The 14,320-nt window shown below is 39.6% G+C and overlaps 1 protein-coding gene across 4 annotated transcripts in view; it reads right to left on the bottom strand.

The window, feature by feature from the left end:
- The window catches only part of LOC136979441 (extracellular matrix organizing protein FRAS1-like), a 522,959-nt gene that overhangs the window by 492,949 nt on the left and 15,690 nt on the right, over nt 1-14,320 (bottom strand). For all 4 annotated transcript variants that reach the window (XM_067275439.1, XM_067275436.1, XM_067275435.1 and 1 more), the window contains exon 5: nt 6,300-6,459. In XM_067275439.1, coding sequence (XP_067131540.1) covers nt 6,300-6,459 — 160 coding nt within the window. The remainder of the gene's footprint in view (nt 1-6,299; nt 6,460-14,320) is intronic.

Raw genomic sequence — 14,320 nt, 5'->3', positions numbered from 1 at the left:
CCCCTCCGCCGCCATTTTGGATCCTAGGGTAACATTAACCCCAAATTTGTAAAGGTTTTTATCTGCGATCGCAACAACACCTAAAATATTTTTTCATCGCTGCGAGCGCCATCTACATCTCGTATACGAATTCTTACTGTTTCACTCCTATTAGTTTCTGGGTATTTGGAATTCGATATATCACGATATCTCAACGTATCACTCGATGACAAAATTAAAATTAAAATATTTATTATTAACTAAAATTTGTTCTAGCTGATGGTTCGGCCGATTATCGAAGTACCACGGTACATGATTAACGCCGTAGCATCCGGGAATTAATTAATCGCGTTGATCGAGAAATGTCTGTAATCTATTTAACATGTTAAATAGTGGCAGTATTTATCAAAAATACATTCGTAATTACAATATTCCACCATCTCGACCATGTTAATTATCATAATAACTGCACCACATCTGAAAGTGTTGTATCTGACTTAACACAGTTCAAATATACTGTATGTAAATAAGAGATGTATGTAGACATTTTCCCGTTCGTCTATTTTTTTTTTTTTTTTTCTATGTGTTGTCTGTGTAGAGTGAATACAAATACATTTAGCAAAAGATCTTAAAATATACGTTCTCTTTTATAACCATTTAAAAGAGGGTTTTTGGACTAATAAAACAAAATTACGTCCTTTGAATCCGACGTTCACCCGAGTTCAAGAATTACTCAGAAGACGATTTTATTTCCAAATATTTTATTTAAATGCATTTTGGATCAGAATGTTTGCCAATCTCTCTTGGGTAAACGTGCAATGTGCGATACAGTTTATCTTTTGAGCCTCTCTGACATCAATCACGGTAGCGATGCTGTAAATTTGGATTTTGCATACCTTAATATATTGCATTTAACTATGGACATGTTTTCTTAACCATAGTGGTCAATGGCTATATTCCTGCAAAGCATTTAGGCTAAATTTAGATCATAGTTTCAGTTCATTCTTCACAACTAGAGTGCAGGGTATTTAATAACTATATATTCTGGTACGCTGGTGCTGCTTTTGAAACCAGTGGCTAAAAATGAGTATGCCGGAGCCCCGCATTCAGGCCGTAATTACCACAGTGAGTTTTTTCCCCATCCTGTAGTGTCTCTTTTAGCCAGTCCCTTATAGGTTCGGCCCGGCCGAACCTATAAGGGACTGGCTAAAAGAGGGGGGCCGGGTGATGAGGCACAATGGGGGGCCGGGTGATGAGGAACGGGACCCGACATATTCGAACGGATCCCCTCCCGAAAAAGTTCTGGGAACTTTTTGATCCGTCCTGATTCGATTCCAGGTTTCCCGGAGCAGTGGCCACCCGGCCGTCCGTACCATATTAAGCAGAACAGTTTGCTTGTTTGTTGATTAAGTAACGCCGACGCAACACTTGGGCGATCTGCTTAGAGGGGGAATGCTTTCTGGGGGTCTTTTAAGGGTAACTAGCCTCTATTTAGGCGTTACAGACATGGAGAAAACCCGGAAAACTCCACGTGGCCAGCCAGTCCTGGCCAGGCGCGAACGCACGACCGAACTCCCAGTTTTCGGGGAACGGAACCGCTTGGCCACTGGTGGACCGAGTGGGACAGTACCTTTCTTTTTTATTTTGCTCCGCTCCGGCCATCCTGCTATTTTAGTAAAGTCTTCTCTTTTGTCCTGTCCTTTTTGGAAACAAAAACTTAACTCTAGTTTCTTTAAATACATTTCTATATACATGGTGTTCCAAACTCATGATTTGTTAGAAAATGTGTATTTTGCATTGATGAGGATCGGAAATTTGACGGCCGACCAACGGCCAAGCGATTCCTTTACTGGAGCACTGGGTTGTGGGTTGACACCTGGCCAGGACAGGCTGGCCACGTGGAATTTTCGAGCCGGCCACGTCTTCATTGCTAATGTCAGAGGAGCGTGAAATAGTACAGACGCTAATTTTTCGATTCACGGTGACGAAATCGGTGGTCAGACGAGCGCAGTTGCTCACGGAGCGCGTTAGTAGTCAGCTTTATTTCGAACGCGTAGACGACGACGCGAATCTCGTAGATTGCCACGCGCTGTTTTTAATTACGTACAGAAGTTTTTAAAAACAAAAAAATACGTAGGCAATATTGGCTACGCCCTTTTGATGGTAATCGACATTCATTTTTTTTATTTCTGTCTTCATTAAGTTCAAACAATCTCTCAATTCTCGGACCTGACTAATTTGCACGATCATTTTACTCATATCAATGTCTATTTTTTAAAATACCCGGATACCTTAAACCTTCGGTAGAACGACACTGACCCAGTATTTCTTCGAAACAATAGAGAGGTTGAGGCGCACGTATTCGGCCCAAAACGTGAACGGCGGACGGACGAGCGCCGCCATCTGGCAATTCTATACGGTCGATAATGGCGTTCGCTACGTCTGAAATGGCGAGTAGACGATCGGCTTAAACTTCATTTTTTTGTGTTTGTGGTTAAAATTATGACGTATTTTATTAAAATAATGATTATTTAAGCATTTACGAATAATATTGTAAAGAAACAGACGATTTTAATCCAGAAATTATTTAATTATTCAATTTTTTAGCAAGTGATGCGAAGTGCCTATAGAATTTACATATATTTGTCTTCGTAATAGCTTATCTTAAGGTAGGTTTGTTCTTCCACGGCATCTTCTACCATCAACGGCGTAATACATTTGTAAATTTTGTAAAAAATAATTTTCCAAATTTACATAAGCCACTATTTCCCTCGACAAAAGCGTGAGGTAGTCCTATCGTTCTCTTGTACGCTAAGAGACACAACGATAATTAAAAATAATTATTTAGTGTTATTAAACATCCTATAAATACTTTTAAACAGTTTAATTTGTTTATTTACCTTCGCTGGTAACCCTCGATGTTAAATGTGTCCGCCTTTTTTTCTACAAATCTCCCGTGAGTCAATGCGCGACGTCAAATAGTTTATTACGACAATAGTGGAAACTTCTGCTGAAAACTGGCGACAAGCTTCTGCCCGCCATCTAGTGGTTCGAGGAGATAACTACACTTCACTCCATTTGTAACGCGTGTATAAGGAGACTTTTTAGAATGGCCGGAAGAGGGGTTATTTGCGCTATGTGTGGCTTTAATTATAAGATACAATGTGATCGCGAGTCGTTTTACAGATTCCCTAAAAACAAACAAGTGTAAATAAATTAATAAGCAATTAATTATATCAACATTCTTCCTTTAAAATATTGTTATCATTCAACATATGTGTTTATATTGATTTTTAGATGCATTCGGTGGGTTACTAAGAGCGGAAGGACCGATTTAGACGAGATTTTGAAAACAAAAGGGCCAGAATATTTAAATAGAAACTATGTCGTGTGTTCCGACTATTTCACGGAAAAAAGATGATCTTCAGAAATATCATCAATACAGTAATTCAAACAATTTTAATATATTTTTGTTACAGAGCCCATATGGAATTAAAACTAAGTCAATTAATTATTCCTTAAAGAATGCAAATATTAAAGGTGTTTGCGACAATTGTATTAAATTATTGGCAGATAAATATTTCAAAGTCCTTATTAAAGCATGTAACAAAAAATACTGTAATGATTCATCTGAAAGTTTTCTGAGAACAAGAAATGCTAAATTAAAGATTTCGCATATGTAATAACTGTATTGTGCACATAATACATTTTGGTGTTCAATGTGTTTTAATTTAATGTAAAAATGTTTTATTTTTAAAAATTGTTTCCATTAAATTAAATTAAATTCTCAGATTTTAATTTAAAAAGTCTGATTCTTATTGCATTTGATTTGTTTTATTGGTATTATTCCTTCCTTTAAATCACTATCCACCCACGTTTCCTACTAAATAAGATAATAGTTCGTGTTTTAAGATAATTGAGACAAAAAGATGATGAAATATTTATTTCGTTGCATTTTTGCAAGTTTTCTTAGACTTTACATAGTCTGCGGTGTTAGTGTTCTCCTCGAACCGCTAGACGTCACTAGTTCGCGCTGTCTCCACTACGGTACAAGCTAATTCACGAGAGTTTCCAATATTGTTGTATAAGCTATTTGGCGACGTTTATTGAGTCACGTGATGTAGTGAACGAGCGCCGCAAGGTCTTTTACTTGGATTTAAAACGTCAAACGTGTACTTCTGCTTGCTGTATAAGTTTACCCGAATAGATTCGCCCATCACTCAAACGACACCTGTCCTCTCTGTGACATTTAGGATGGAGCCAACCATTATATTTTTGAGTGCCCTATGCTTGAAGCAGAGAGGTTACGTCTAAAGACCATCGTTAATTCTAGAGGCATTCAATGGCCACGCAGTCTCAACGATCTGGTCAATGATCAGACCACCTATACACACCTTGCCCAGCTGGTCACTCAGTACCACAGCTTAGTCACTCATCGTTCCGCCACTTCTCTTCCCCGAACCTCATCGCTTGGTCTACGTCCCATCAGCTACACTCAGCAGCTGTTCTTCCTGCTATTTTAGACATATTGTATATCGTAACCATGTATAGAATATTCGATGTGTTTTTTAGCAACTCCTGTACTATACTGAACTTATGTGTATTATTTACCCTGTACCTTCAATACTCTCACTGTATTGTATGCTTTTTTTAACATTTGTACAATATTTTTATTCCAATTTTATTTGTATAATATGTATCTTATATTTTATTTTCTGTATTTTGCATTTTAAATTTTATTTGTATATTATATTTTATACTTTCCATTTTATATCATGACTTGTGTTATGTATTTTGAAAATTTTGTATCTTCGTATTCTTATACTACATTTTGGATTTGTACTGTACATTTTGTATCTTATACTCTGTAATTTTGTATTTTATTTTGTATATTGTATTCTCAATATGTTTTTTGTACTCGCGGTGTTACCGTTGTGCTTTTTGCGGTACCGGTGTTGTTCTTTTTTGTGCAGCAAATAAAATTGATCGGTTGATTGGATTGATTGCCGTACAAGTTTAACGTTCGTACTTGCGCCTCAACTTCTCTAATGCTACCACGTCCGTCGTTTATCGCGCTCTCCGACGACCGTACACTTCGAGTGTATTACCCGGCGCGCAACGGTCACCAACGTCACGGGATGATGGCGGACGATCCAACCGTCCGTCCGACCGCTCCCGTACCCGTATGTTTTTGCAATCCCACCCCCTCCGTCGAAATCGATGGACGTGAAATCACGCTCGTCCGACATTAGCCTAACGCCTAAATAGAGGCCCGTTACTCTTACAAAGACCTCCCGGAAGGCATCCCCTAATCAGAATGCCAAAGTGTTGCCTCGCCTTAATTAACTAACAAAACAAAACATAAATTTGAATGAATATTTCTTAGAGAGATGCCCGAATGGCAGTAAATACAGAATTGAATTTAGTTTCAACATATCACAGGAGTGGGGAAAGGAAATTCTATTGCGAAATAAATGGATGCTAATAAAAACAATAAGTTATAACCGACACCTGGACAAAACGAAATAAAAAAATCTAGCAACGAATCACGTAACTTTCCCGATCGCTACGAGATTTTACGTAAAAAATAACTTTTATATTATTATTTTTAACGAATAAAATTGAGTGTGGCATCATCTGTTATAAAAAGTTTTGTGATAAAATTTTGTATTTTTAACTGTTATAAAATGGCAAAAAGCCTAATTTTGAGGTAGAGACGAGATTTATATTAAAAAAAAATTGAAAATGTTAATATCGAATAAAATGTTCATTAAATTCAACCCCATTCAAGATATAATACTCGTATGTGATCTTTTTAATAGCATCGATGCCCTTTATATAAAATTACCGCGTCAAATTTCGTTTCATCATCATTACTCCATCGAGATATCAAAGGAAATAGGTGCCAACACATACGCACACGCGAAATCCAGTAGAACACCCCGGGAAAATTTACGACGCCGCGTCGAAATATCATTCCGGTCGTCGACCGCGTCGCATTTGCGGCAAATTAGAAATCGGTCGTAACGAAAGCGTACGGCATCGAATTAAACTCGTTACACACCGGCGTTAAACGCGCGTTTTGCGCGATTCAAAACACGCATTTAACATAATTAATACATAGGCTACGTCGTTTCAATATTCACATATTCACCGGAAGTCGTAACTTACATCGGACCTCGGAAGGAAAACATGGACGGCGCATTAAGCTAAAAAAAAACTATTTTGATTTCGTAATTATTGACGGGAGCAGCGTTAAAAATAAATGAGTATTTCGAGTAACGAATATAGTAATTGACGAGTCGATCGATTATACTTACTTTCGAGCGGCAGACATTTTCGACAGCAATCGTCCGGTCTGCGAGAAAGTATCTGGCCCGGTAAGCAGTTACCGACTGGACAACGGACGCTTTCGCAGACGACGGTACCGTTCCGGCATCGACAATTTTCGCACTCGGACTTCTTCCACCGACTCGAATCCTATTTACGTATGGAAAAAGATTCCGTCAATCGTGTCGCACTTTCCGAGTAATAAGGCCGAATCGATATAAAACGACCACGAAAGCTAATAAATGGATTTCGGTAATGTCGTCGCATCCGATGCTTTCGGTCGGTTTCCGTTCCGAAAACAGCGACGTTAGTCGTAGCCTCGAAAGGTACAGAATATTTACGAGAATTAGTATAATCCTAATTATACAGGGTGAGCCAACGAAAACGAAACGTCCGAGCGGGTCGATTTTATTCTCGAGGGGGACATCTCTCGCAATAAAGTTTTTGCCATTCCGAAAACAATAGACGACAAAAAAGTTAAAAACTCATTTCTTTTTTATTAACTAAACAAACATTTATTTCGGAAAAAAGTAACACAAACTATTAACAAACATAAAAAGAACCTTTTAAGCCAGACCGCACACGCGAGGAAAAAAGAAATCGATCGTAAAATTAAGGCCGATAATGTGTTATCCGTTTGCGGATGTTCTTTTTTGTGGTGTTCGCATTAAGCTCGACCACTCGGCGATTCGATCGGAATTTGAGATTACGATTTGTTTATTGCGAATTCTGTACAACGGAATCGTTACGGTTTACACAATTGCCGAAAGGGTGGAAATAGTAAAGCCTGGACTCCACATTACCCGAAAACAGAAACTCAGAAACAGAATTCAAACACAGAGAGTTTTCGTTTCAGTTTTGTTTTCGTTTTACGAACAGCACGTTACGTGGAACTGCGCCATCTGTTGATCAGTTTTGTAATTGTCGTAGAGTCAAACACGGACGACGCTACGGATTTTGCCTCGCTTTCTCTACATTTATTAACAATGAAATTGTTAATAATCTTTGAATTATTTACATTTTTTGTCGTATTTTCTAACTTCTTCAACGAATAATTCCAAATCTATTTGTTTCCTCGTCCTTTTCTGCCTTTACCACAATCAAACTACATGTGACGAATGCGCGTCACAAATCCTCGCGTTTTTATTGGTTGCAGTAGGACAGAAGCGCGGAACGAAAACGGAAAAGTTAAATAATTTTTAACTTTGCTTTCAGTCTTGTTTCTGCCCAACCGAACCTTCCAAAACTGAAAGTTTCGTCAGTTTGGCTTTCAGTTTTACGATTACGTCGCGGACTCCGGTAATGCGGAGTCCAGGCTTAACTCTTCGTTTCGGAAATGGCGAGAATGCTCATCTTTCCGCAAATTTATTTAATCGACGCTATCCAAACAAACATTGTAACGCAAAATACGTTCCGGAGTTGGTTCAAAAGTTTCGGTTAACGGGTTCTGTGGCTAACAAAAGACGCGACCCCGGACGCGAAGCGACGGAGATTGGGATTTTGGGGCAAGGTGCTGCGGACCCAACTTTAAGTACGAGGAAGCCGGAGGCTGCGACTGGCATTAGCGGAACATCTATTCGCCGGATTTCAAAGCTCGCGAGTTCCGTCCGTACAAAATTAATTTAGTTCGCCAATTAAATAAAGATGATTTTGATTGGCGACAGCAATTTTGTGAAATAATGATAGAAAGGTTAAGAATTGACGCGGATTATCTTTTTAGCATTTGTTTTTTCGACCAGCGCACGTTTTTTTAAACTCGACGGTTAATCGTCACAATTGTCGTCGATATTGGTCGGATAATAACCCGAGCGTATTTCGTGAAGTTCGTAGCCAAACTCCACAAAAGCTAAATGTGTGGGCCGGAATCTTTGGAGATCGATTACTTGGCCCCGTTTTCCTACGTGGTAATCAAACGGGAGAAAGTTATTTAGATTTACTCGAAAATGTTGTACAACCATTACTTGTCGATATCGTCGAACGTGACGACCGATACTTAGAAGATCGCTTAACTTTCAACAAGATGGAGCCCCCCCGCATTACGCGAGACCAGTTACAGAGTTTTTGAACACGGCTTTTTCTGGGCATTGGATCGGACGTAGAGGTCCTTTAGAATGGCCGGCTAGATCCCCGGATCTTTGTCCTCTTGATTTTTTCTTTGGGGACATTTAAAAAGTAAGATCTATGCGACCGAACCGCGATCTCTCGAAGAATTACGACAAAGAATTATAGACGAGTGTTGTCAAATAACACCCGAAACTTTCCGAAGTGTAAGAAACCGTTTTGAGCAAAATTTGTATTATTGTATGGAGGCTAGTGGCAGGGCCGGATTATCGAATAGGCAAAGTAGGCAAATGTCTAGGGCCCGTAACTCGGAGGGGCCCGGCTCCATTAGTCATTGCCTAAAAAAAAAAAAAAAAAAAAAAGGTCAACAGCCATCCGTGCGTCAAAAGTAATCTCTCCCACGAGATATCTCGCACCATCTACATATATTTCTAGGGCCGCCTCTCATAGTAATACTGATGTATGGTTTTGATTCATTTTCTAAATTTAAACTTATACGTCGCGACATCGCATATTCGATGTAGCGTTCGAGTTGCTCGAGTGCGAAGTTATTACAATTCAATAGTGTTTTATAAAACAGTTAAAAAGGGTGACACCACGATATCTGCACCGGGTGTCACCCATGCTAGCTACGCTAATGTCACATTATATAAGATTTGTTTAGAAGCAAGTTATTTAAATGGGGCCCCAATTTAAATTTTGTCTAGGGCCCGCTAGAGGCTTAATCCGGCGCTGGCTAGTGGTGCTCGATTCGAACATTTATTGAATACTCGATAACTTTTTCTTACGTTTGTCACTTTATTTGAAATAAATGTTTATTTAGTTAATAAAAATAAATGAGTTTTTAAACTTTTTTGTTGAATTTGAAACGCCGTTGTCAAACTTCTAGGCTTACGGGAAAGCGGCGCTCAACGTCCGACGTACACGTTTTCGTGTTTAAAACTTTGGCCTCGACCTCGCTGATAATAATATAAATAAATGGCGGGTAAATAAGGACGACCGGCGAGAACCTCGCGTGTTGCCAGATAGGTTGTACATAAAGGAAAGCGGAACTGGTCGGAACGTAGCCCAAATTATTTTTAATGTGTTCCAAAAAGTAGTAAGTCGCCCAATGTATTAGCGTAGAGCCCTTCAAATATCTCGATCCGCTTCTCGCAACCCCATCTGGGACTCTCGAAACACGGTCGTATTTTACCAGATAAAGAGAAAAAAAGGGTAGTCCACGGGTAAGGTGACGCCGAGAATGTGTTACCGTAAAAGCAAAGACATATCGACTAGTATTTCTTTTGTAAAAAGAGGGCTGACGAATTTACACTTTAAAAAATACGTAACAGAGACTAAAAATGTTCTCACTTTTCGCCGTGTCCAAGCACCGGGAACGACAGTCTTACACCGCAGAGGCTACGTCTCTGCAAAAAATGCAAAACGGTTAAAAGTTCACAGCTAAGGGGCCGTCCATAAATTACATAAGGGCGATTTCGGCCATTCTACCCCCCCACCCACCCCGTGTAAGAAACCGTAATATTTTCTTCGATCCCCCTCCCTTCCCCTTCCCATCTTACGTAATATTTAGGCACGATTTTATAGGAATATTTTAACAAAAAAATAGGTCCAAAATATATAATTATAAATTAGTTAATTAATACGTACAGTACTATTATTTATAAAAGACTATGCGAACAAATTTAAAAATATAAAAATTTAATGAATTCGAATGAACAATTTATTTTAAGAACTGTATTTTTTAATTATTAAAAATCTTTTTATTATTATCATCATTAGCCAACGTCATAATATTCATTTTTATATTAATTTTAATTTTCACAAAAGGACGCAAACAACTTTGACAGATCGACTAGCTAGCGCACGTGTAAACAGAAACGTCATACAAAATAAAACAAGACAAAATAGAGAGAAACCACATCCGTTACCGTATCGATTACATCTCGGCCAAGGCCAAAAAAATAAATTACACGCTACTAAAATGCGCTAGGTGCACCCGGGGACCAAATCGTAAAGCTCGTAAGACTCTATATAATGGGGCAATACGACCGAAGCTACTTTACGCCGCCTCCAGCCGGGATCGCGTAACCAGTAAAAATTCAGTAGCGAGTAAGTTACTCTCTTTTCAAAGACAGTTTGTCATTAGAATTTCAAAGCGCTGCAGAACTGTTTCTACTAATGCCTTTTCGATACTAGCGGAGCTCCTTCCTTTGCCATTATGTATCGTAAAAAGGTTCTAAACTACTACACCAGAACTACAAACATCGAGGCTCAACTACGGTCTCTACTCCAGTGGCGTGCCGTGACATTTGACGATAGGGAAGCCGCGTTTCCGTAAGAAGCCGACTTACAGGGGCAATGGCCTAGGGTCCATTCGTACGCGGGTGGTGGCCGGGTAGAGACAAAGACGATAAGTATCTGACAAAAACCGTTTATTTTAACATAAAATAAACATACACTACGCACTGTACAAAATAGTTTCCTTTAAGACAATCGGCCGTTCGGACGTCCCGGGCGTCGATGCGGTTCTTCGACGGTCGAACGAAGGTGGCCCCAAGACGGTGGCGTGGACGAGTCCGTGGGGCACGGGGAGACTTCGTCCGTTGGAGTCGGGGACGCGGTCTAAGTCCGAAGTGGCACGGGTTACGGCTAGGCACAATAGACGAGAAACTGTTTTTTCTTTTCTTTTTTCGCGCGTCGACACGCGGCGTTTTGGTCATCCGGAACGTTAACCGAGTGCGGGTGTCCTCGATCGTCGGAGATTATATCGATCTCCGTTCTTTCTTTCGTCCATTTGATCGGTCGTTCTCTCTCGATCACGCTCCCCGAGTGGTCGGTCCCGGTTACTAAACGTAACGAGACTCCTACCCGGAGAGCGAGAAAAGTCAAAATCGAAGACGAATTCGATGTTCCACCGACCGTAGGACGACTTCCTTCCGCGATTTACGGTTTCTGCCCGGCAGTTTGATATAAACGACGGGTGTCCGACTACGAACGACTTTTACCTACGTTTTTTTAAACTAATAAATTTTTCTCTAAATTAACCGTTTTTTCGCGTCTTTCGAGACGGGCCAGACCCGTCCGATACGTGACATTTCCATAAGAGTTTTAAACAAATACTGGAAATGAGAAAATAAACAATTTATGTATTTTAGTTCTAAAATACAAATAAGACATGCATAATACAAATTGATACGAAACAAAAAGTGACAGGAAAACTTATTTTTTAAACGTTTTATAGTCTAACTCTATTCGGCCATTTTTTCCGCAAAGTCGTTAATTACTTTATCGTAAAAGTCGACGTATTTAAAAGCTCTTTTTCTATCGAAAGCGAATTTTTCCTCCGACCGACCGAGTGTTGTTGGCCAATGTACGAATTCGCTCCGTGGCCGAAAAACTGCGCTCGGCAGACCCACCGGTAGATGGTACCGTAAAAATTCACGATATTAAATCGTATGATTCTTTCGGTACGTCTTTGTTCGGATCGACCTTAACTATAAAATGTTTTATGTTCAAGAGTTACTCGTCGATATAGTCCGCACACGAATATAAATATCGCGATTCGCTACGTAATTTAGATAAATCAAAAAATTTCCCATAAAATTTACTTGATTTAAAGAATTAAAACACGCTCGGAAAAATTGTTAATAATTTTAATATTACGAAAAACATGTAAAAGTGATAAAAATTCTAAAGATTTTATGTCTGAAAATCAGTCAATATAATTACGGTATAATTTAAAGAAAATTATAATTAAATATAACTTTGCAAAGAAACGTACTGCACATAAAAATAACATCGAACACTCTTTACTTTTTAAATCTTAAACAATTCACTTAGTCAGATTGCTCCCTGCCAGTGGCTAAGGGATAGAATCGTTGGAAGCGTTACGCGTGTGTAACTTCCACCGGCTACACCGGCCGAGGTTGGTGCTCCGTAAAGCGCACGCGCCGATGCCCTCTGGCTGCTTTACACCGTTCGGTTACTCTGGCCTCGAAAGCTGTCTCGGAAGCGCTTCCGTTCCGCCACCGACATTCGAATATACAATAGCGATCTTATCGTTTTTTTTCACTTGTAGTATAGAAATTTTTAATAAGATACGTAATGCGGTTATAATAAGATATTAATTTTAATTAATTCAAAGTACGTTAAAATATGAAAATTTATATTTTCGAAAATTCGAGGGAAGGTCGTTGGAAGGTGGATGCGGCGCTTCCACCGCTTCCGATGACGGCACGCCACAGCTCTACTCCTATCTACGGCTGTTCGTACGCTACCACATTGCAATTACCCTACTATCTCCGATCGTCACTCCGTAAACAACGTTATCCCCGGGGTAGATTTGGTGTCATCCGCTTCCTTCGTGGATAACCGTGCAGACATTAATATCTACGCAGATGGGTCCAAAAGCCCCCTTCGTGTCGGCTCGAGTATCCGTATCTTCCTCCAAACTGACATATTTTGCCCAAAATATGTTAGAAGGTACGGATACCCCCACATATCGAGCCGAAGAAGAAACTGTCTACCGAGCTGTTCGGTGGGCCACTTCACTACCAAATAAAACTCTGTCTATCGACATTTACGGTGATTCTTAGTCTGTCCTAAAAGCTCTATTAAATCCCAATCGCGATAGCAATAAAATCACATATATCTAGCATCGTATTAAAAATCTTGTAAATAAAATAACTTTTATATTTGTTTCTGGCCATACGGGTATTCTAGGAAACAGGCTAAGTCGGCCGCGAAGGACACCGAACGGACTACACTCGCATCTCTCTCCCACGTAGCAGCCTTAAAAATTATATTCGTGACAACGCTATAAAAAAGTGCAATCAACAATGACAGCAGTAAAACTGGTAGAATAACAACACTTTATTTTCCTAGTGTCGAATGCGGGTTCTCGTCACCACTTAGAGATTTAACGTTCGCTACTGTTCAACTTCTTACCGAGCGTGGTAATTTTAGAAGCTACCTAGCGATCTGTTACCGGGCAGAAACTGCCTCTCGCTTTTGCTCTACAGAAAATCTGGACACCGTCGGCCGTACGATCTATCGTTGTCCAATTTACGATCGAACTAGACTTCTGAAATTAGAAACCTTTGCACTTGGTTTCGGATGGCCACGTCCACTCGACGTGCCCGTTCGGAAGCCACTGTTTGATGCTCTTTACAATTATCTTCAAAATATATGGAAGAAAAAACTATAATTTCTAATTTCTAGTTTTACTTTTTAGTTTCCACTAAAACCGAATACTAATTTTATGCTTACTTTGTATCGTGTATTTTGGTTTACGTATTCTTAGTGTTATACACCCATAGATACCTATTCTAATAAAAACAAAAAGACAGAAACCACCGCACGGCCTTTCTCCCGCGATAAAAAACGTGCGGAGCGCGAGTTTTCTAACGTTATTATTCTATCGCGTCACACGTCACCGGCATTCTTAATAGGAACCGTCAAATTAAAGCCAAATTCAAAATTCCACCACTCAACGAGATTAAAAAATAAAAATAAGATTATTACGTTAGACGAGATCTATTACCCCCTACCCCCGAGTAAAAAATCGTAAGAAATCCTCGACCCCCACCCTCACCAATATACCTTACGTAATTTATGGACGGCCCCTAACAACCCAGCACAATTAAAAATATAATATTTGCTTTGTAGAAAAGGGTTGCGTCGGAAGACGGTCATTCCCGGTGCTTGGACACGGCGAAAAGTGAAGACATTTTTATCTCTGTTAGGTATTTTTCAAAACGCATCGACCAGATTAGAGTAGTTCTCGGTCTATCGTTCTATTACAGTATAGAAGCGCTTCGATCTAAACCAGAGGTTCCCAACTTATTTTTATCACGGAACCCTTTTCACTTTAATACAAAATGTTTGAACTCCGCAGATATCGACGAATTAAAACGTACTAGGTAGCTACTTTACACCGAAACTACAA

The sequence above is a fragment of the Centruroides vittatus genome, unplaced genomic scaffold (genome assembly GCF_030686945.1).
Source record: "Centruroides vittatus isolate TY-2023 unplaced genomic scaffold, ASM3068694v2 contig_620, whole genome shotgun sequence".
In the NCBI taxonomy this organism is placed as follows: domain Eukaryota; kingdom Metazoa; phylum Arthropoda; class Arachnida; order Scorpiones; family Buthidae; genus Centruroides; species Centruroides vittatus.
This window is presented reverse-complemented; position numbering and strand designations above follow the sequence as displayed.